This window comes from Barbus barbus (assembly GCF_936440315.1).
Source record: "Barbus barbus genome assembly, chromosome: 15".
Classification (NCBI taxonomy): domain Eukaryota; kingdom Metazoa; phylum Chordata; class Actinopteri; order Cypriniformes; family Cyprinidae; genus Barbus; species Barbus barbus.
Window position 1 is genome coordinate 10,523,089 of NC_136743.1, and position 23,777 is coordinate 10,546,865.

At 35.9% G+C, this 23,777-nt stretch overlaps 1 protein-coding gene across 2 annotated transcripts; it reads left to right on the top strand.

Moving 5' to 3' along the window:
* The first annotated feature begins 168 nt into the window (after positions 1-168).
* LOC306881847 (hippocampus abundant transcript 1 protein-like) lies at positions 169-15,596 on the top strand. Of its 2 annotated transcripts, none has more exons than XM_079436174.1 (12): positions 169-367; positions 2,395-2,490; positions 3,986-4,048; positions 6,722-6,849; positions 8,065-8,179; positions 8,438-8,656; positions 9,911-10,024; positions 11,462-11,533; positions 11,710-11,822; positions 12,354-12,451; positions 13,349-13,515; positions 13,597-15,596. In XM_079436174.1, the coding sequence occupies exons 1-12, from the start codon at positions 284-286 to the stop codon at positions 13,807-13,809; spliced, it is 1,482 nt and encodes a 493-aa protein (XP_079292300.1). In that variant the 5' UTR covers positions 169-283; the 3' UTR covers positions 13,810-15,596. The 2 variants fall into 2 exon arrangements, with proteins under 2 accessions (XP_079292300.1, XP_079292301.1); XM_079436175.1 differs by having other exon boundaries at positions 170-367; positions 2,401-2,490.
* Positions 15,597-23,777: the final 8,181 nt, after the last annotated feature.

Consider the following 23,777-nt stretch of genomic DNA (forward strand, 5'->3'; position numbering starts at 1 on the left):
CAGCAGTTTACAAGACAGAGGGATTCCTCATTGTTTTGTGTATCCGATTATGGTAATAAGCACTTTGGGTTCACTCGCACGGACGACATACTCAACCAATCAAATCGCGAGGAAAACCACTCCCGTAAGATATTGACCAATAAAAAGCCCGCATTGAGAAAAATGGGCCGGACTCCTGAGAGCGAGGACTGATGACAGGAAGTCGCATATCTTAGCGTGGATGCTAACGGTAAACTAATATTTAGCCACATCTCCCACAAATAAGAATGGATATTAGTTAACAATGACTGGAGAGAAAAAGAAGAAAAAGCGGCTGAACCGCAGCATTCTTCTAGCCAAGAAAATCATCATTAAAGATGGAGGCACTGTGAGTAAAACATTTCTTTGTGGCAGTTAGCCATATGCTAGTTAGGGCTAGCAAGCTAAGCAAGTGTTTTTACAGAATGAGCGGTAACAGCTCTACATTGAGTCTCGTTTCGATTGCAACCTGTCAGACACCTTCTGGTGATTTAATCTGTTTCGTGACGTAAACTCGTATATTCTTTCTTACAAGAAGAAATGAACAGTAATTTGTGAGAGTCTATAGTTGCATTAGGCAGCCAACAGTGAAAACAACAAGCCAGCTGGCGAGAAAGCCAACCAGATCAACCATGGCTTGCGTTTTGACATCGCGTGAGTTACCTTATGCTTAAAACTTGGAAATCAAACTGGAAGCTTGAAATTAGGATAATGAATAATTTAGTAAGAGAAATGGTCTTTATGGTGACCACCAGTGGCAGAAGTGGGTGTCCTATCAGGATAGAAATCAACATGCTTTTTATGACATATGTTTTGTTCGACAGTTCACCTGATGTGTTCTCTATAAAAATTACGTGTTTATGGTTTTATCATGGTGTTTTGGTTGTAAACTCTTTTTTTAAAAGAGTCGATTTGGGCTTAAAATGTCAAGAAAGCTGCTAATCGGCTGTCAATTTTTAATGGATCAAGTATTCCCATGATATTCTGTATAGTCTATGGCACCATTGTCTATTAAGGAAACGCTTTTCTATACATTTTAAGTGTCCTAAACTCACAAATGTCTGTAAAGACTTCAAGGGCATTAAGATTAATTATAAAGTAAAACAACATTTTGTTAAATACCCTGAAATCATGGTGTTTTGTGCATGTATTTGAAACCTGTGCTTGTGTGCATGGTCTAATACAGGGTTCTAAGTTACAAAACACAAGTGTTAATTTCTTCACTTTCAAACATTTAAACCCCAAAGCTTTTAACATGTAACTTTTTTTTTGTTTGTTTTTATAATCTAATATTGCTAAAAAGCACTCAACTTCTGTCCACAAAAATGTTGGAAATTGTGTAAATAAAGTGAACCACCTGCCTTTGCATTTCCAAATGCAACACTTCAATTAAATTGCAGCCTTTGTTTTGATAATTGTTACATAAGATATAACTATATCAGTTTAAATTTGATTAATTGTGCAGCCTCGTTTGTTTATTTTAATGTTACATCGAGTTTAATTAACGATTAGGTTTTTATCAACTCTCATCACAAACAAAAAACCCCCTTAGTTGAATGGTAATTTTGTACCATGCTAAATTATATGTTTGCTATGAAAGTAAATATTTTTTCTTTGACCTCTCCTATGTAATTTGAACACCTTACACATTTTACAAGAAGGGTAAGATGGTTTTACACTGTACCATAAAGAAGTTGTACATAACAAGAGCTTTCTAATCATTGACTTGTTGTACAAGTGATTAGCTTGAGACCCCTGGAAATCAATTTAAACGTTTGACACAATAGCTCTAGGTATCAGCAGTAGCTCTTCAAACTCACCTGTTAATATTTTGATCTTCTAAACTTTATTGAGAGCTTTGACAAATATATTCAAGATGTGTTTGCAGTTAGAGGCTTTGACACAGACCACGGCTCTTTCTCTCCCCGTTTTCTAATGATCTGTAGCATTGAGTTCAGTCCGCAGGGTATTTTACATAGGAGTACGGGCTTTCTTGTGTACCATTAAGTCACTTCCGATGTTCAGCATGCATAATTTCAATAAAGGTATGGCAAGGCAGTTTTGGTCTTTTAGGGGTTGGTTTAGTGAAAGCTTTTGCAGTGCACTAGATAAAGTGCAAGTAAGTGTGAGATAATGAGTTTAGCATTGTTGGCCCTTTGGACCCTGTTATTGCAAACTGTGATCTTGTTTATTTAGTGATCGTAAATGATGATAAAACATTTGTCAAATATATTATATTTGTGTATCATGCCTTTTCCTATTTCTCTTGTCTAAACTTCCTCCTTATTGCTTCCTTTATCTATGTTGTTTACATTACTAATAATGCTACTTCAAACAAACAAAATACAGGCTGTAATGTAAATCCTCCTTGTTTAGCCACAGGGGTTTGGAGAGCCCAGTGTCTACCATGCGGTGGTGGTTATTTTCCTGGAGTTCTTCGCCTGGGGACTGCTCACCACTCCCATGCTTACGGTAAACCAGTTTTGCTTCATCGCCCACATTCAAGGTTTCAGATCAGAGCGAATAATGAGCAATGAATGTTTGCATTCATCCTTCCTTCTGTATCCATAACAAGGAGTGACATTTCCCATTGCCCCGATCTGAGGAGCCGTGTACAAATTTCAGAATAAATGAATCCTGATCAAACGGAGAGGGCAGAATGATGCACTCCGTTTTAGTTGATTGTGTCAGCAGAGTATAATGGACCCAGCCAGATTAAAACAACATCAAACGGCGTCATGCTAATAATGACCTTTTTATTCTGAAGGCTAACTGGAGGCTTTGTCAGGCCACATGGTTGTAAATGAAGCTGAACCTGTGATTTACTTTGTAACTTTGTGCCAGTTGTTTTTATGCAGGTCAGCATGATACTATTGTTGACGCTGTATCCAGTACAGTCACAGCATGCTGCACTACGTGCTATTTGCAAAACCTTTTGCCTCAAAGTGATCCGTGGGTCTGAGTGTAACCGGTGTTTCGTTAAGATTTACACTGCATGCAAAGTGGAATTGCAGTTTCCTTTTCTTGAATAATGCATGAATTGAAAGTAGTGTTGGGTTTGACTCCGTACAAGTCAGCAACCCCTTAGAGTGAAATCTGGACCAAGCTCAAAACATATTAATATGCATTTAAATGTATATTTGATCATATATGTATGTGTCATATATGTACCATCTAAAAGTTTGGGGTCAGTAATAAAAAAAAAAAAAAAAATTAATTTGTAAAGTCATTTGCAACAGACCAACAACGTTGAACTGCCATTAACCAGTTGGTTTTCTCTTAAGTCTGTTGTAGCTGTGCAGTTATAGAAAAATAACAGATAAAAGCCTATTTTTTTTTTTTTTTTTTTTTTTTTTTTTTTTTTAAGCCTAGAAGAATCAAGAATTGACCATGCCGTTAGATTTTTTTTTTTTTGGACCTGAACTGAGGACTTTGTCTTTAATAAATAGATTTCCTGTATACAAATTCATTTTTGTATTCTGTTTAATCAAACTTGTTTATTGTTGCCAAGTACAATCAAAATATTTAATGCATGAAGTAAAGTGAAATATTAGGCAAGTTTTCTACAGTTGTATACTACATAAATGCATTTATTGATATTTTGACATGTTGTGATTGTTATTTCAGTGCATATAAAGTCAGTTTTTAAATGTTTATTTGAAATTGGAAGTTTAAATAAGAGCTTAATAAAGCATACTCCGACAAAGATGAATCTTGAAATGAGTCTAAAAGTGCATTAAAATCATTGTAAGGTTCATGATGTTACATATTTTTATATTGTGAGCAAAGTCTGTGTAAATATATTTTGATGAATCACCCAATCCTTCTTGTTAGCTAGTAGCAGTGCTTCTTTGAGTTCTGTCAGAGAGTAAAGCTAGTGAATAATTACCAGCTCGTGGTTATTTTGTAGCCAACAGATTATCAGTTTACAGCATAAATTTATGGTCAATCTATGTTTTCGTTTCAGGTGTTACATCAGACATTCCCCCAGCACACATTCCTGATGAACGGACTTATTCATGGTGTTAAGGTAGGACATTGACTCCAACTGTTCACTTTTATTCATGCTTTTTCCTCTTCTCCCTTTTAGGGCTGCACGATTATGACAAAAATCATAATTGTTGATTATTCCCTTGAGATTGTAACTGCAATTATTAATAACGATTATTTTGAACAGATTTATGTCATTGTTTGAAGCTGCATGCCATATTTTTTTTGTTTATATAAAATATATATTTAAAAAAAAAAGGCTGAAAATGCTCTTCCTGAACTTTTATTGCTTTTCTATAGCATTGAGCCTCAAATGTCAACTATACATTGGTTTGGTTTCTTTAAACAAAAAAAGGTAAAATTATGCATGGTATAATAATGTTATACTAAAACTAAAAGGGAAAAAAAAGAAAAAATGGTCTACTAAAGCTATACATTTCCTTTACAGTTAAACAGACAAAATTTCAAATTACAGTAACATTTTACAGTACAATTTATATTATCATTGCTCCAGACTAACATCCGAGAGCAGTGGCACCAGCACCTGATTGTAATATTACAAGTTTTGTCTTTTAGAAATGCACATTAGAACAGGAGCTTGAGTCGGGATGCAGATGTACATTTGACAGTACCATTGTGAAAACTGTAACAGCCTCATTTTTTTTATACATAACCAAAAGAACAGCACCTCATTATCATGGTAAAAAAGTAGCCTAACTATATGGTTTCTATGGTGTTTGCATTGAAGAACAGTAGCCTAAAGACATTGTCAATTACAAATCCACATCAACTGATAGAATAATTTACAAAATAAAGTAATTATATTCCATTACTCCTTTAACATATTTAGTATATTAATAATATAATACTCAATATGAATATCCTACTTTTCTGCCACCATACCATTGTTGCCATTAGTGTTACTACAGTAAAACTATAGTAAATGCGGGTGATTTGTGGATTGAAACATCTTCTAACTGGTTCGTTGTTGCACTGTTTCTGCTGCTTTCTGCATTAGTGTTGATGAGAATCACAGCTCTGATTTATTTGGCTTTAAACTAGTTTAAATTAAAGAGACGTGATTTGTACTGGAGAACTCTGCTCTGAACTCGAGTGCTTCTTACTGGATTTCACAGCGTTGTTTAGTGCGTGATCACGACTGGTCACTGTAATAAACGCATATGCTCTAAGCTCGTGCTGCGCTGTTATCTTTTGATGCGAGTGGATAAAAGGTCAGTGTGGCGTGCAGTTCAAACGAGTACCGCTACTTTGTTCCGCTTTTGACACGTTTGGTGTTTAGCATATCTATCATGCACAACAGAGTGACAACGACTATCAGTTTTATCCAGTGTGTTTGAGTTTGTTAAACCCCGCGCTACAAACACCTCTTAAGCACACAGAATAATGCAAGTGGGCATTTTTAATTATTTATTTTTGTAATCACGGCTTTGAATGATTATGTAATCGTGGCATCCATAATCGTGATTGCGATTAGAAATTCGATTAATTGTGCAGCCCTACTCCCTTTCTGATGTGAGAAGAGATAAGTCATGATTGAAGCTTGCTTCTCTTTCGGTTCCCATCTTTATTCATGATAAGCCCTGGTCACGCAGTGATACCTCTAAATACAGTGAAGTGGGTACATAATGCACCATTTTTTATCTTAAATCTGACCAATAAACAAGATCAGGGCTGTAGACTCATTCTTCCCACTGGTCGCACTTTTGCGATTAACTTTTTCAGTTGGTCGCACGAGCACATAATTTGGTCGCAATTTTTTATTTAGTTATATATTTATTTATTTATTTGATACAACATTTGATTAATCAATGCATGCTGATGAACTTTTATCATCGTTTATATTATAGTTATATGGTAACGAAAGTTCAACATTCAACCCGTTCTTTTTCATCAGTATTATTTGTGGTTTTTTTTTTTTTTTTTTTTAGTTTTTTTTTTTTTTTTTTTAGTTTTGTGAAGAGGAATTCCTTTTTTTTTTTTTACATGCATTACACATTACATGCTGTATTATATACCGACTAATAAATTACAGAATGTTTAGCAAACACTTAGGAATCAAATAAATAATTAAAAAATGAAGGAAAGCCTCCATAGCATAACGTGAGGTAAACCGCAAAGACAACAAGCTTTTCAAAACGAAAACAAAAAGAACAGTAAAACTAAACTGGCTGTTGCTGACAGGACTTGCATGTTTTTTCTACAAGAATACCAACATGTTCACCTTCTCTGGTTTAAGAAGCGGTCTTTTACTTTAGTTTGAAAACCAAATCCTCCTGTACTCAGTCCGCTGCATGCTCCTTCGCGCTCGTGCTGATGTGGCGAGTATAAACCAGGCTCTACTGAAGCGCTCGCGCTGAAATCACCTCTCTTCACGTGATCAGTGAAATCTTTCTCCTGCTACAATGTGCTGCAGCTGGCAGCACGCGCTGTATGAAGCAGACGCTTTGGAGCAGCGCAGACCATGCACTCGCACAAGTGCGACAAGGTCAAATTTTTACTCGCACACTCTCAAAAAATGGTCGCAGTCTAGAGCCCTGAAGATTCTGTGATCAGCCTAACCCGAGTGTTACTGTCAAATATCAAGTTTATCACATCCTGACAACCTCTGTCTGGTCATGTCATTCTGAGGTTTTCATAACTTTAAAGTAAATGTGTCATTTAAGGGAGTCATGTGCCTTTTGTATTCACTCAGGGCCTGCTGTCTTTTCTGAGTGCTCCACTAATCGGTGCTCTATCAGATGTGTGGGGCCGGAAGTCCTTCCTGCTGCTCACTGTGTTCTTCACCTGCGCTCCCATACCTCTCATGAAGATCAGCCCATGGTACGTCTCTTACATGAAGACCAATGCAGACAGGCAAAGACTCAAGAATCACCCACCATAGACTTCACATTGACTGCACATAAAAAATCTAGATCACCTACACCTTAACATTACAAATGCTTGTTTTCTTGACTCATATTTAGGGATAATCTGTCACAGCTCTATAGGCAACATATAACTTCTGCATAGATTAGCATTAGTTTAGTAAGTTAATTTCACAAAAATCTTCAAGAAATGTTGTATGTTGCAATTTAAAAAAAGGAAAAATATTAATAAAATTAAGGCTTTATGTAATTTGAACACCCATTTACAGAAATGTATTCTAATTAATGTAATGTCAAACACAATATTCTTTAATATGTTGATAAAATGTGTCATTGTGTCTGGGTAGAATAATGCTTATACATGCATACATTATTAGTGCTGTCAAACAATTAATCCCATCCAAAATAAAAATTTCTGTTTACATAATGTGTATTTAAATATAAAAAAATGCAAAGACATGCATGTATATTAAGAAAGTTACGTTAATATATTAATATAAAATATACGCGTATAAAGCAATAAATGTATATACATGTAAATATTTTCTATATGTATATATACAGCGTGTATGTGTGTGTGTATATATGTGTGTGTGTGTATGTGTATATATATAATATATCTATCTATATCGTGCATTAGGACGATATAGACACACATTCTCTTCCAGGCAGATTTGTAACATTTTCTGTTGATTGGAAATTCTTAATTATTGCCCTGATGGTGGAAATGGGAATTTTCACTGCTCTAGCTCTTTTCTTAAAGCCACTTCACTAATTATTTTGAAGCTTAGTTATCTTTTGCTGCACATCAGAAATATATTCTTTGGTTTTTCTCATTGTGATGGGTGATTTAAGGGAATTTGGGCTTTGTTTTCCCTCCTATTTATATTTCTGTGAAACAGGAAGCCATGGCTGGATAATTTCATGTTCATAATCACCCTGGAGTGCTCAAAATTGTGAATATGAATGGGAATATACTTCAGAGATATTTTACTCATAAGAATTTCTAGGGGTGCCAATAATTGTCCAACGTTTGCCAAAGTTGTAAATGTCATGTACAGTTATTTTAAGTGAAATGTTTACTACTATCAAGTTTTTTTGTTTTGTTTTTAAGCATTTAATTTAAGCATTTTTCTGGAGATCTTCTCATTCTCTCTGTCTGATCCCACAGGTGGTACTTTGCAGTGATCTCCATGTCTGGTGTGTTTGCGGTCACTTTCTCTGTGATCTTTGCATATGTGGCCGATATCACTCAGGAGCATGAAAGGAGCACAGCATATGGCTTGGTGAGAAGAGAACCATGATTCATGACTTACTTTTGATGTTGTGCTTGTAACCTGACTTCACAGCATACTGTATGTGCAACAGCAATTACTTTTTTGTAGTGCTTTGGCTGATATTGGTTTCCTGTTGTTTTAACAGCCATCTGCGGTTTCCGTTTTTGCTCTGCAAATAAGAAATGAATGTGTTAATTGCATTTAATGAACATTTCCCTTGCTGTCAGCGCAGTTGATTAATCTCAAGATTCCGGTTCTTTCCTGCAGGTATCGGCCACTTTTGCAGCCAGTTTGGTGACGAGCCCAGCGATCGGTGCTTACCTCTCAGAGGCATATGGAGATACTCTGGTGGTGATCCTTGCGACGGCCATTGCTCTGCTAGACATCTGTTTTATCCTGGTAGCGGTTCCTGAGTCCTTGCCTGAGAAGATGAGACCAGCTTCATGGGGAGCCCCCATCTCATGGGAGCAGGCAGACCCCTTTGCAGTGAGTCACTGATGTTAAAAGCTATGTTTCCGTCCATCTTTTTATGCATATTTTGGGATATTGGATAAAAAAAATAAAATAAAAAAAAAACTGGATGGAAATGGCAAGATGCGCATAAATTCTAAAAATGCACTTTAAAAAAACTTTTGCACTCAACTAAGTAGGATAAATTTCTTATCCACTAAGAAAACATGCTCCCAAACTATGATGGAAACACCTTAAATTCCTTAAGGTGCATCAAAAAAGACGTGACTTTGCGATGGGATAACTTGACTAACCAGCTGACGGATCTTGTTGCCATTGTTGTCATTCTAAAATGCTTGAGTAAAGTGTTTCGTTAAAATTAACTCATAGAACTGCGTTCCCAAATAGCAGGCTCTGAAAATAAGATAACATGACCGTGTTTTGTCTGCGCGCTCTGAAGCTCGTAATTATTGTATACTAAAATTATTATATACATTGCCTTCTCCTACTGCAGCAAATTACATTTTTCTTCATGATATTTAGTGCAAGTTAATCAGGAAGTGAAGATTTTGTTGTCATCAACATTTTTGTTCATCAACACTGGATGCTTTATTCGCAAATGCAATATTCCAATTTTTTGGAAGTTTAATTCGTAACTTTGGATGGAAACATAGCTAATGAAAGCAGTCATAGTTTATGTAGTTTATAAATATTCAATATCATGTATCATAGTTTATCAATATTCAGTTGACAGCTATGAATAATAATTCATTTAATATGAATAATAAATTAAAATATGAACTATGAATAAATTGATAAACCCTCTTTTTTTGGAAAACGCTACATTTAAAAAAAAAAAAAGATTAATTTAGTTCTGCAAGGATGTATTAAATTGATCAAAAGGGACAGTAAAAACATTGATAATGTCACATATGTATATTTTATTACAAAATGTATATTACATAATAATTCATATTAGATTTTGATGGATAAAAATTATGATGGTTATTATTTGAATGTTAATTTGTTTATATTTTCCCATCTGAAACGTTTGGCATGTTCCCACTCTGGCTGCCTTGTCTCAAATCACTACCAGTGTCGATACCATTTTGATGATGAAAAAAAACAAACCTCTGAGCTGCTGTACACCAGCAAGCATTTGAAGAAGAATAGCGAAGATGTCGTTTGTCACTTATTAAATTAATCATGTTGCTGTGCTGCTGCCCACTCATTCTCTCTCAGTGTCCTCCTCCCTCAGTTTCATGTTCTCTCTGTGACTCTTGTTCACAGTCCTTGCGTAAGGTGGGCCAGGACTCCACGGTTCTCCTGATCTGCATCACAGTCTTCTTGTCTTACCTGCCTGAGGCTGGACAGTATTCCAGTTTCTTCCTGTATCTCAGACAGGTACAGCTCACACCTTTTTGTATCAATACCTCAAAGACCACTGTAATACTTATGTATTGGCACGGCAGATCTCTGAGGTTGCAGCTGCTGGAATATTAAATGACTGGTAATAAATCTAAATAAGGAAACCTGCATGAATCGCACCGTATGCTGTTGGTGTTGATGGGTTTTTCCATTAATAAATCAGAGGTTTATTTCACGAAAGTGTTGCAATCAGAAACTAAAACTATTAAAACATGTTTTTGTTAATTGAAATAAAGCTTATATATAATATATCCCCTCCAAAAGTATTGGAACAGTAAGGCCAATTCCTTTATTTTTGCTGTAGACTGTAAACATTTGGGTTTGACATCAAAAGATGAATATGAGATGAGAGATTAACATTTCAGCTTTTATTTACAGGTATTTTCATCTGGATCTGATACACAACTTAGACGGTAGCACCTTTTGTTTGAACCCACCCATTTTTCATGTTACCAAAAGTATTGGAACATGTGACTGACAGGTGTGTTTTGTTGCCCTGGTGTATCCTATTAATTGATTATTCAAACAATAAATAGCACTGAATGTCTGCGCTCAGTTTCAGATCCGTGCAGACTGCATTCATAGTTAGTTAGACGTGTAACCAACATGAAAACCAGAGAGGTGTCTATGGGTGAAAAACGAGCAATTGTGAAGCTGAGAGAAGATGAAAAATCAATCAAACCATTGCACAAACACTGGCAATAGCAAGTACAACCATTTGGAGTCTCCTGAGGAAGAAAGAAACCACTGGGGTACTAAGTAACACACCTCAAACGGGTAGATCAAGGAAAACATCTGCAGTTGACGACAGAAACATTGTGACAGCTGTAAAGAAAGACCCTAAAACAACTGTTAGTGACATCAGCAACAACCTCCAGAGGGCAGGAGGGAAGGTATCACAATCTACTGTTCGCAGAAGACTTCTTGAACAAAAGTACAGAGGCTACACCAGAAGATGCAAACCACTCATTATCAAGAAGAATAGGAGACGAGCCTCAAAAATTCTGGGACGAGGTTTTATGGACTGATTTTATGGACCAAAGTGATGGAAAGGCTAAAGTTTGGCGAAAGAAAGGATCTGCTGAATGTTTCTGTCATCAACTGCAGAGGTTTTCCTTGATCTACCCGTTTTTAAAATTAAGTGAATTAAAACTGAGACAGAAATAAAAAGATATTCAAAATATATTTATATATATTATTATTATTATATATACCTTTATTTATTTATTTATTTATATATATATATATATATATATATATATATATATATATATATATATATATAATATATATACACCATTATTTGCACAATTAGATACACTGGGTTGTTGCACCCTAACTAAAATTCTAGTACCTAAATCATAAAATTTTCAACTGTGTAAATTTACCCAAGTTTTCTCTTTTAATTCCCAGGTCATTGGATTTACATCAGAAACAGTTGCTGCCTTCATTGCAGTGGTGGGAATCCTGTCCATCTTGGCTCAGGTTGGTTTCCAGGCTTTTTTCTCAGCTGTTCCATTGTAAGGTTGTACTGCCTGACTCTGAGCAGCACAGCATGTGCGCATTTGCACTAATCTGCTCACTGTGCGAGTGCGTCAGGCGTTCGGTTGTAAATGGAAGGCAGTGAAGATTTCAGAGTAATGGTTCCTCTCTCTGTGCAGACGGTTGTCCTGGGAATCCTGATGCGTTCCATAGGGAATAAGAACACTATCTTGTTAGGCCTCGGCTTTCAGATCCTGCAGCTGGCCTGGTATGGCTTTGGCTCCCAGCCCTGGTGAGTTGATCATCTAGAAACCCACTAGAGGGCAGCAAACTTCAGTTCTGGTACAGTTCAGTTTGTAATCGGATTTGTACTTGAAAATCAGAACGTATTGTGGTATTTCATAAGCTTTATTTAAAGCACTTGAACTAGATGAAAAGATGTCAACCCTTTATCCTGCCATTACAAGCATCATTTACATTTAGCAGACAACTTCATCCAAAGCGACTGGTACACTTTTTTTTTTTTTTTTTTTTATTATTTTTTTTTTTTTTTTAATCAGTTCATGCTTTCCCTGGGAATCGAACACGTGACCTTGGCATTGCTAGCACCGTGCCTTACTCTTTGAACTATAGGAAAGCTATCAGCAAGTTATCTATCCGTGTCTCTTGGCTGGAACTCAAATAGACAAGTAAACATGACCTCAACAGTGTGTGTTTTGGATCAGTGCTTGTTCCTGAAACCAGTTACACATGCATGTAAACTAAAACAGATTGAGTCTGTGTGTGTGTGTGAGAGAGCCTGATGGTTGATTTGTCTCTTAAGGATGATGTGGGCCGCTGGAGCCGTTGCTGCCATGTCCAGTATCACCTTCCCAGCAATCAGTGCCATAGTGTCCCGCAACGCAGACCCCGACCAACAAGGTGAGACGCGTGCAGCCACAAAGTGTCCCAATTTTAAAATATTCACACACACAATCCTCTGGCTGGCACGTTTAGTTAAGCTTAGCCACAGAATGATTATAAGCCACTGTTAATTGTTATTACTTATTGCTCTCTTATGTAATCTCGTCTCAAGTAATAAAATAATTTAAACTCATTGATATTTTGTGTATTTATGTATTTGGTAGCCATGTAATAACAGGATAATATACAGTCAGCCAGTGCAGAATAAACCGGTTTACTTTTAACCCAGTAATGACTGTCTGATCTTATGCAGTTGGCTGAATTATTATTGATGTATGGAATTGTGGTCCGTATTAATAAGCTGATTAATAGTTTAAATGTTATACTGACAGTAAAATGCATTACATTTTTTAATTTACTTTTATATTCTATTTTATATTACAATTTATTTTGTGTAAATGTAGAATAATACTAACAACTAAAATGATAGTAATTACAGTTTAAAACCTTATTTATTTATTTTTAATATTTTTGAAGGAATACTCTTAAGGCAGCATTTATTACGATCAAAAATACTGTATAACAGTAATACTGTGAAATTATTACAATTCAAACAACTGTTTTCTATTTTAATATAGAATTGGAGCCATTACTCCAGTCTTCAGTGTTACATGATTCTTCAGAAATCATTCTAATATGCTGTTTCAGTGCTCAAGAAACATTGCTTATTATTATCAATCTTTGAGAACAGTTGTGCTGCTTAATATTTTTGTGGATTAAGTTTTTGTAACATTTTGTAATGGTGTCTTTCTGTTTAATGTGTCCTTGCTGAATCAAATTATGAACCTTTTTACTTTTTTAAAGAAGTGATTGGAAAAATGCTCTCTCATTCAATTTGTCCCGTTTCTGTGTCAGGTGTGGTGCAAGGGATGATCACGGGAATCCGAGGTCTGTGTAACGGTCTGGGTCCAGCGCTCTACGGCTTCGTCTTCTACCTTTTCCACGTGGAGCTCAGTGAAATGGACCCCGCAGAGAGCCCAGAGAAGGGTGCCAAACCCAACATGGCCAACCCTACAGATGAGGTGAGTGATAAGCATTAAGAAATCTCTTTGTATTACAAAACATGCGCCTACCCACAAATCTCTCTATCCGTGCCTCTTCAGAGTGCCATCATTCCCGGCCCTCCCTTCCTGTTCGGAGCGTGCTCTGTGTTGCTGTCCCTGCTGGTTGCCCTCTTCATCCCAGAGCACAATGCCCTCAACCAGCGGCCCGGCAGCTACAAGAAGCACAACAACGGCGCACAGAGCCACTTACACAGTTCGCAGGGCGGACCCTGCGAGGGCAAGGAGCCTCTACTGGATGACAGCAGTGTATAACCCCACTGATGAGGGGGACGGGCAACAGACCCCAAACCCCCTCACAATCACCACCCCAACCTCCCCAAACGCACACGTGCAGTGCACCTTTACACAAGATGGCATCACAGTCCTCTCTTGTTCCCTCGCAGAACGAGCTGTGGGAACTGGTGCAGATCTTACAAGTGCGTAACTGGGCCAACAGGGAGCTGACCTTGGCCTTGAGGAACAGGAAGTGGAGCTAAAGACATTTTGCCTTGCACAAGTGAGGGAAATGCGAGCAGACGCAGTTGTGTGCCGATACAGACTTGGTGACGGTTTTCCTAATTTTTACTGTTACGTAGTTTTTTTTTTTTTTTCAGAATTTCAACATAAATTATATAAATGTTCCTTGTCCAAAGACCTGGTAACTAACAATAGGGAACGTGTCTGTCGTGACGTTACAGGCTAACTTTTGATGTGCTGCTTTCTACTGGTTCTTGGTTTTGTACTACAGACACAACAAATTGAGCGTCTTCTCTTTGAATCTTAGAGGAAACAACCAAGAAATGTAAGAAAGAAGGTCATCAGCGTCATTTCACTCAGTCATCGCTGTAGTATCATGCCCTTTCAACCTACAGTTTCTGTTCTTGTACATCAGATGGAATGGAATGTACTTCCTCTCCTTTTCTATCATGAGAGGTATGTCAATTCATGCAGGGGAAGTAAAAGATGCCTTTAAGTGACTTTCTATTGCAATTACCAAACCCATATGAAGACTTCACTCTGAGAAGGGTCAATCGTATCGCTCCTGTCGGAGCCTGCGCATATTTCATTCTCATTTATGGTCCGCCTCACCGCCAGAGCTCCCTGTGAACGTCAGCACTGCCATGTTACAACAGGCTAGCAGGGTTACGAGCTTACTGACCGCATACCTTAGTTTTCATATTACTGTAAGCACTGATGTGGGTGGATTAGCTTACATGTTATTGGATGAGTGTCGCTAGATCCAGTCAATTAATATCACATGCTGCTACTGTAGGATGTACAAGGTTACAAAGTTCTGTGGTATTATACTAGACTCTAAACGTGGTATTTCTATTAGAACTGAGCTTTCTGGGTATGTCGTTGTAATTTTAGACCCCAAATTTTGTGGCCAATTTCTATTTGCGGTGCGCTTTTTCTTCTTTTTTTCTTCCTCTCTCTCTGGTGAGAAACTTTGAATACTTTTATCAGATCTCAACATGACCGTTTGATTTTCAAGAGAAAACCTCAAGTGCATTCAGATCACTTTTGTTTTTTGTTTTTAACCGATGTCTAGGTTTTGTTTATTTGGTTTTTAGGTGCCATACCTATGACTTTATTTCTGTCTTTGTGTGTTTTTATTGACTTTCTGGTGGTTGTATGGTTTTCTTTGACTTTTCAAGACAAATCAACAAGATGATCCACAGGCTTAGTCATTGTAACTTCTTTTAGCTAGCATTTTGGACCATTTATATTCTCTTACAGCATTGAAAACCATGTAAATGTTATTTAAAACGGACAGAAGTTTTGCGTTGATCTGTATGACCAAACTTGAATGGAATTCTTTGTCATATATCCTAGCAAGGAACAGAGACAATGGTTATCATCCTGTTTTGTACCTGCATAATTACTTCATCCACTAGCCACTAACTTGCAAAGAAATCTGGTGTTTGCCTCAGAAAAAAAAGCCAATTAATTTGTGCCTAAAATGTGCTCTAAAATAATAGAAACATTATATGTGAATGGTGAACCGGCTGTAAATATTAGGAACTAATGAGAAACTATTTATTAAAAGTTTATTGATATTGAAGTCTTTGTGTTTTCTTAAAAAAAAAATTGTTTAGTGTGGATTTTTTTTTTTTTTTATCAGCTAAAATTAAAAGATGATTCTTGAGTCTCAATACAAGGGATGTTCAGAGTGTACAATATGTTGCCATTTAAAGCAGGCAATGAGAAAAATTGTCTTGGCTCTTCATATTCAGACTAATATATTTGAAATCTGGGGACAGTAACTCTAATTTCCAAAGACACATCTGTACTGCTTAGTAATAGACAATGCGATGGTAATCCACCAGAGGGCAGCAGTGAACAGCTTTATAACTAACCTGTACAGCGTTTTTGTAAACTGGACTCGATGCGGCTGAAGACATTTCGTGATGCAGATTGGTTGCTGGTGACTGGTGAATATGCCATAGTTTTAGACAATAAATTTAGCAGTTGGCGTAATTTTGCCACCAACGACAGCATGTCAGAAATGCGTCTAACAAGGAGGTGGAATCACACGAGAAGTGAGTGACACAAAGAGCTGAGCCTGAGTTTCACAATGTAACACCAGAGCTACACCACATGTAATAATACGTAAGTGCTCTTCTTGCACTTAATTCGCGCATATTTTCAATCAGATAAGATTTGCATATGAGCAATACAAAAAGAGAAATGTCAAATTACCTGGTTCATACAAGTCAAAAGTCAAATTTAATTGGACTTAAACCTGACTAGATTGCACCAACAGAATTTTTAAGAGGCAGGTTATGTAGAAATGGCTGCCCATCAGGGTTATTATAGTAAACTAAAAACATAAAATTATAGTTAACTCTATGGCCTGGTTTCACAGACAGGGCTTAAACTAAACCAGGATTAGGCCATAGTTAAATTAAGACATTTAAGTCATTTTTATAAACGTACTTAGAAAAAACATTACTGGTGTGCATCCTGAGGCTAAACAAAGGCGCTGTTATATTTTATGATCAGTCAGTGCAAGTTTCTTTCAGTTGAAACAGCTCAGACTTAGATTTTAGTCTAGGACTAGGCGGAGTAAATTACATTTATTTATTTACAAAGAAATATATGTGAACCTAGACCACACAACCAGTCATAAGGGTCAATTTCAGTCATAAGGGTCAGTTGAAATTGAGATTTATACATCACCTGAAAGCTGAATAAATGTACGTTCCATTGATGGTTTGTTAGTACTGGACAATATTACGCCAAGATGCAACTATTTGAAAATCTGGAATCTGAGGGTGCAAAAAAAATCTAAATATTGAGAAGGGCCTTTAAAGTTGTCTAAATTAAGTCCTTAGCAATGCATATTATTACTGATCAAAAATTAAGTTTTGAGATTACAAGTTACCCTACTTAAAATGTAATAAGTAGTGTAACTTTTCAATTACTTTATTAAAGTAATGTAACTGATTACTTTTTGATTACTTTTCTAAATTTCTAATGTTTTCAACTGTTAATCATTTTCATAGATGTAAAGCAGGCAGGGTTTGCACTGGAATGCCTTAGAAAAAAACTGTTAATCTTAAAAAAATAAAGCATATACTTAAACCCATATAGGAAATACGTATAAGAGTGATCAGATAAGCATGTTATAAACTTCTGAAACATCGGTGTTTTATATTTTAGAGCAGTCACTGCAATTTATGAGAGAAATCAATTAAATCTGTATGTGAGAGTGTGTGAAAAAATCAGATGTAACCCCCTTTGTAATTAACATTTTCATAACTAACTGTAATTTAATTACACATTTTTTTTTCTTAGTAACTGTTACTAATTACAATTACTTTTATTGTGTAATTAAATGACGTAATTCCGTTACATGTTACTGCCCAACACTGGTCCTGGGTCACATATACAGGTATATATATATATATATATATATATATATATATATATACATACTATAGTTAACTAAAACTGTGAAAAACATTTGTGTTCCTTAAAATAAAGGTAAACTGAAATAAAACGAACTAAAAAAATAATATATTAAACATATTGATAAATATGCATATATATAATATAATATCTCAATGATACTAAAACTGCTGGCCTGCATTTAGTTTTGCATTTATCTGCAAGATTCTTTTAAATGCACTGTCTCTGCAACCTCTGCCTCTGCAACTGTTTCACACAGACGATACAGTGGCTCAGGACTGTTTTTCAAAGCAACCTCAGTACATGTAATCCTATTAGACCTATTAGAGTGCTGTAGGGTCAGTGCAACAGGGACAGGGTCAGAAACGGGATACATTCTGTTTTCAGAAGGACACTACTGTCAGCTGGAGTGGCTACGAAGGGGAAACGTAGGAAGGGTAAAGACGGAGGACTGATTAAAAACTCAATCAGCCCCAGCATATATATTTACATTAGATAGCAATGCATGGAGGAACCTTTGGGGTGAATCTCTGTTGAAATTCATTCCTGACAGGCGTCCAGTGTGGGAGCCTGCATGGCTCCTGTTCTGTTTCCTTTCCCATTCTATAAGCAGATATGAATAGGTTTCTGCCTTTTCCCTTTGCGAACTAAGGGCAGAGGTTGAGCATTAACCCTCAGCGGGTGTGTATTCTGCTAAACAAAAGAAGTCAGAGCTCATGGGACTGTGCTGTCAGGTCATATTTGGGTTGTGAATGCAAGCATAATGTGTTAAGAGTACGTGCAAGTGGATTGAACTGCATTGAGTGAGTGAGTTTTATCAGTGAGGGTGCTGAATACAAAGGAATGATTCAGTTGGCCTGAACGACTACATCTCTGGAACAGCAAACATTTTTACATAGGAGCTGCTGATATTTATATGTTGTTCTTTTTATTACCCTAGCTGGCCTCATTTCCTCCTGAGGTGATGTGGAAGTTGCATAATAACTGTTTCACACTATATCTGTAACAGAAAAATGAAAGGCCTAGAGTTAACATATCAACACTGAGCGCTTACTGAAGATAACAGCAATGAATTTAGTTTGGAAAGGTTATTCAAAGGTAAAGAGCATATTATCTGAAGGGAATTTAAGCTAAATGTTCCATACATTATGAAATGACCGAGAAATCACATTGTTGCCTTAAAGGCATAATTGTAGATATAGAGATAGAGGCAGAGGTAAATAAACACATTTGTTTATTTATCGTTTATAAATACATATTTTAAAATGAATTATTTAATGGATTTTCAGCAAACTCTAAACATTACAGCAACATTAATATGAAAATGGTCTATTTAAACCAAAACTGTATTGAAGTCGGTAAGATTTTTTTAATGGTTTTGAAAGTTCTTATACTCACAAAGGCTGCATTTATTAATTTTAAAAAAATTCTGTAAAACTATAATATTGTAAAACAGTATTACAATTTAGTATTACAAGCTTCTCTAACGTAATATATTTTAAAACGTCATTTATTCTTCAGTGTCACATGATCCTTCAGAAATGATTTGTTGCTCAAGAAACATTTCTCATTATTTTGTCATTATTAAAATAGTTGGGGTTTTTACAGTTTTTCTCGATTGCTAAAAAACTATAACCAGGCTTTTGAGCTAAAATTTCAAAACCATAACGCCATTTTTCAAAAAGCACACCCATTTTTCTGAACTATAAACGCTATTCCCCTGCTTTGACACATGAGTCAGATTTGGTGAACTGTTACTGCAAAACTTTTTTTGTACATTTCTCAGTGCTTACACCATGTGCTCATTTAGAAAGCACTAGCATTCAATATTGTTCACTGGAGTCTGCACAGTTTGAGCTCAATTAGCACACAATTATCCAAGTGGAAACACTAGGATTCAAAATTGAACACGCACCAATCAGAACCTTCGATGGATAAAGGACCAAAGTCAGCTAACAGTGTTTCTCAGTGGCTTTGGTGCATTTCTCAGATCAGAAATGAAATTCTCAAAACTACTAGTTCAACCTCCGCATCATCTAGTCACTTGTGCACATCATAAAAAGTTTATCATTCTTTTGAACAAGTTGTGATTGCTTTGGTACAGTCATGCAACTGATTATGTACATTTGTCTGCTGTTTCCTACATTATCATTTGCTATTGTCATTTTGCTCAAAATGTATTATATAGTTCTCTGAAATAGCTCAAAGCTACATCTCATGAACCTTCAATTAGAAAGCATATATAGACAGAGGACAACACAAGACTTACAAATTCTGGTGGACTTTCTAATTTTTATTTTCGTCTTTGTGCACACATTTATTTATTTTTTCTATTTCACAATGACGTTGTAATGTGTGTTTTTTTTGGTCAGACCACTAGTAAAAGTGTAACTGTGAATCATATCCAGTCTTTTTCAATCAGTATCCCACATACAGTAATGTGCACATTTGTACTTTTGAAAGGATATATGACACAGCCTTCTGCTTTTCAGTACAGTAACTGTCATCCAGACTGTTGTCATAGTTTACAGCAGGTAATACTTACAGAGTGCTTGTTTGTGAACAATGGCACAAGACATCAGGCATGCAAGATGATTTTACCCCCGCTGCCAGGCCAGGGCCAATATAGCCTGTGATGTTGAAGAGGTTCTTTGGCCTGTCCCAGACCAAACACGGGATACTGGGGCAGAATAATTATTTTTGTTGTTGTTTGCTGTATTAAATTAAGAAATAAAACATTTGGGGAGTACCACAAGCAACACTTATAAGCGGTTTTTGCAGTATTATTTTGAATTTATCTCATCAGTGTGTAAAACTGTGTTGTAGTGTGTGTGTGTTTTTGACTGTTTGTGTGTCATGTCTGAGAGCAAAGTTTGGTTTTTCAGCAAGATTGAGTTGTTTTGAGTGGATAGCTTCATTTTGACCTGAATATAGGAAGTTTGGGGAATTGAGTTAGAAGTTATGGATTCGCGTTTCCTGTTTTGAGAACACGAGGCATAGTTTCAAGAAATGTGTTTAAGCAATCGAGAAAAACTGTAATATTTCTGCAGAAACTGTGATACATTTTTTACATATATTTGAAATAGAAATATTTTGCACATTTTAAAAGAGTTTACTTTTTGTCTTTTTATTGTCTTTGCTAAACAAAAGTATTTTCTTATAGTGTTTTCTTAAAAAACTTACCTGTGACTTCTTTACCATGTGAAAATCATCAGGTCTTTCTACAACTAAATACAATTCCTGCTAAAGCGAAGCCTGTGTTATGAAACCCCACAAACAGTAAATCCAAACCCCATCTTTAATACTTTATTTGATCATATTTATCCCACGGTTGCTTGTATATGTCGTTGATTAAGCTCTTAACTGAGCCTATTGTGAGCAGTTATATCACTGCAGTAATACCATGAGAGGTCTAGTTCCCCCGGGGAGGCTCAAATCTGATTTCAGATGTAAGTTCCCAACAGCATTTCAATAAGAAAGAATATAAAAATCACTCACATGTAATTTTGATAATACTTCATGTTGTCCTTTTAGTCCAAAACAGCATGGAAAGGAAGCAGATTTAATAAAGCAATTAATAGGACATCCGTTCTTACATTACGTGACCAGAGAAATAACATCCTGTCCTGTTTTGTGTTCATTTTTAGCCCATCTCCAAAAGTGTCATGTTTTTCAAGTTATTTTCACTGACATTTCCACCATCATTTAACCAATCCACCAATCCCAGGAAGGAACGCAATACACAGTCCTGAAATATAAAAGCATGTTGTCATGGTGACCTAACACCAAATATTGTAAAGAAGTGATTAGTGAGCTTTAGCAATTTACTCTCATGATTTCCTGCTTCTCATTCATGCTTATTTGCTCCTAATATAAATATTTGTAATATGGAGAGAGTAATTTGAGAGGAAATTAAGGTATTAAACCAGATCAGACCACTTTGATGGCAAATAGCACAGACCATCCAATGACCTAGATGTCTACTAGTCATTGTTGGATGTTTAACCATCTATGACCATCACTTTCATATTTTTTCTGACCAAAATTAATAAAATGCTCCCCAAATTCCAGATAAGGGGCAAAAAAATGCCTCTGCACAATAACGCTAGATCTATTATGACTTTGAAATAAATAAATAAAAAATGTCGATTTCATTTACATTAGGTTTGCCTACATTGCATTTACATTTATTTTTGGTTTTCTAATCCGTACCCCCCCCCCCCCCCCCCCCCCCCCAAAAAAAAAACACTAAACAAATGAATAAATGGCTGTTAGTTGGTTTTGTCTCTAGCCAGAATATGTCTTTCTTTATCTCCCCCATTAAAAATAAATCTATTAATTTCCATTAATAATCATTATTACAATATCAAGAGCACTAATCAATAATGATTTGTCATGATATTGCAGTTTCACCCTCTAATCAGCTGCTAATTCAGTTTCTCCACCATAGTGTAAAGATGGCTTTTGTTGATGCTGAAAAATGATTGGTAACAGTCAAAAACTAAAATAACTAGTTAAATCCAAGAATTTGGCATAAAAACAGATACATTTAGTAAGGTAATTAGAAAATTGCCCTTAAAGGTGAGAAATATTGCCCCTTACTGGAAAAGTTCATTTCTACCCCCTCTGGTGCATTTTTTGTTTTGTTTTGACCACAGAATTCATTAGTATTATTAAAGTAGTCTGAGATTATGAAAATCATGTTATGAGTGGTCAGCATACTGTTGATGATCCCATTTAAGTAGTTCCACTATGTGGTGTAATCTCTATATTACATCAGATTATACATCCAATATATCATGAGGGTTACCATCATTGGCTTACAGGCTGAATCATCATCCTGTCATTGCCAACTGTCCAGCTAATATATATATATATATATATATATCCTTTTCCGATTCTTCTCTTCTCTCTGTTTGCGTCATGTCCTCATCTGTTCTGTCAAATGAAGGCAATAAATAAATAAATAATAATAATAACTAAACAATTTCAGTGTTGTTAGCAACCTGTTCATTCTCACAGATTCCCTTTTCATCTGTATGTTTGCTGCATTAGATGAATCATTCGGATTCAGTCCATTATGAAATTCAGTCCATTATGTTACACTACTACATTAGTTGTTACACAACTAATTTCAAAAAGCTTTTATGTATTTTATATTGCAAAGGCGTTGGTGTCTTTTTTCACTTCCAGTGGTGACGAAGACAGTTGTTTTCTCTCTGTGTACCTGACATTTGGAAGGGTTTAACGTGGTGCTCCCACACATAATAGTGGCGGTTCTTAGAACAGAGGATGTAAACAGGTTGTAGGGCAAGAGGGATTGGGGATGTTATTGTGCCTCCTCCTTTCTCTCATGTTCATCAGGAAGGGAAGGCATCAGTCAGACTACACACTGTGTGATTTGTTTTAAGACACGGCCTGTGGCTGTGTACACATAAGCCACCCTTCTATACCAGATCACAATTATATGGGCAAAATCGCAGATTTAAATGTATTATGAATTTACATGGCACCAGGGATTACGGATTGATTTTCTGTATAGTTCTACAGAGAAATGGATGTTAAAGAAATATATCAGGTTCAAAATAAGTTATGCTAAGGCATTTGTGGCATAATGTTGATTACAACAAAAACTAATTTTGACTTGTGTATTAAAAAAGCAAAAATTGAGGGGCACTTAGAATGGAAGCAAATGGAGCTGAATTCTATTTCTAATGTTTATATGTGTATTATTTGAGTTGTAAAGTTGATCTCATAATTTTAACAGTGATGTTAGAGATTATGGTGTTTTGTTGTCATGGAGTTGCACCAGAGTTGTTAAAAATGCATGTGACTTTACACAGAAATACTAAAATCATGTTAAAATGTATATTATTTACATCTTGTGGCCTAATTTTTGAAACAGAGTATTTTACCATTTACAGATCAGTCCGACTATAAGTACTGCACTGTAACCCACATTTCTGCTTTTTAAAAGAGACAAGTCAAAATAATTTTTGTTGTAATCACCATTGTGCCATCAGCTTTCTACTGAGCCCAGAATATTCCTAAACATATGTAGTTGGACAACTTATCTGAGCTGTAAGGAATGTGTGGCAGCAAAAACATATTTATCACCTTGTACAACACAGTCCTGTTTCTTTCCAACACAGTTCTCACTGACAGCCAGGATGTGTATGTTTATTGACATAGTCTACACTGTGTTCTTATGATGATCTCTTTCCATCTTAGAGGCTCATAAGTTCAACAGAACATCAACCTATATTTTCCTTTTTTCTCTCAAAGACTTTCCTTGGTCTTAGAAAACATAGTTAAACTAATATAGT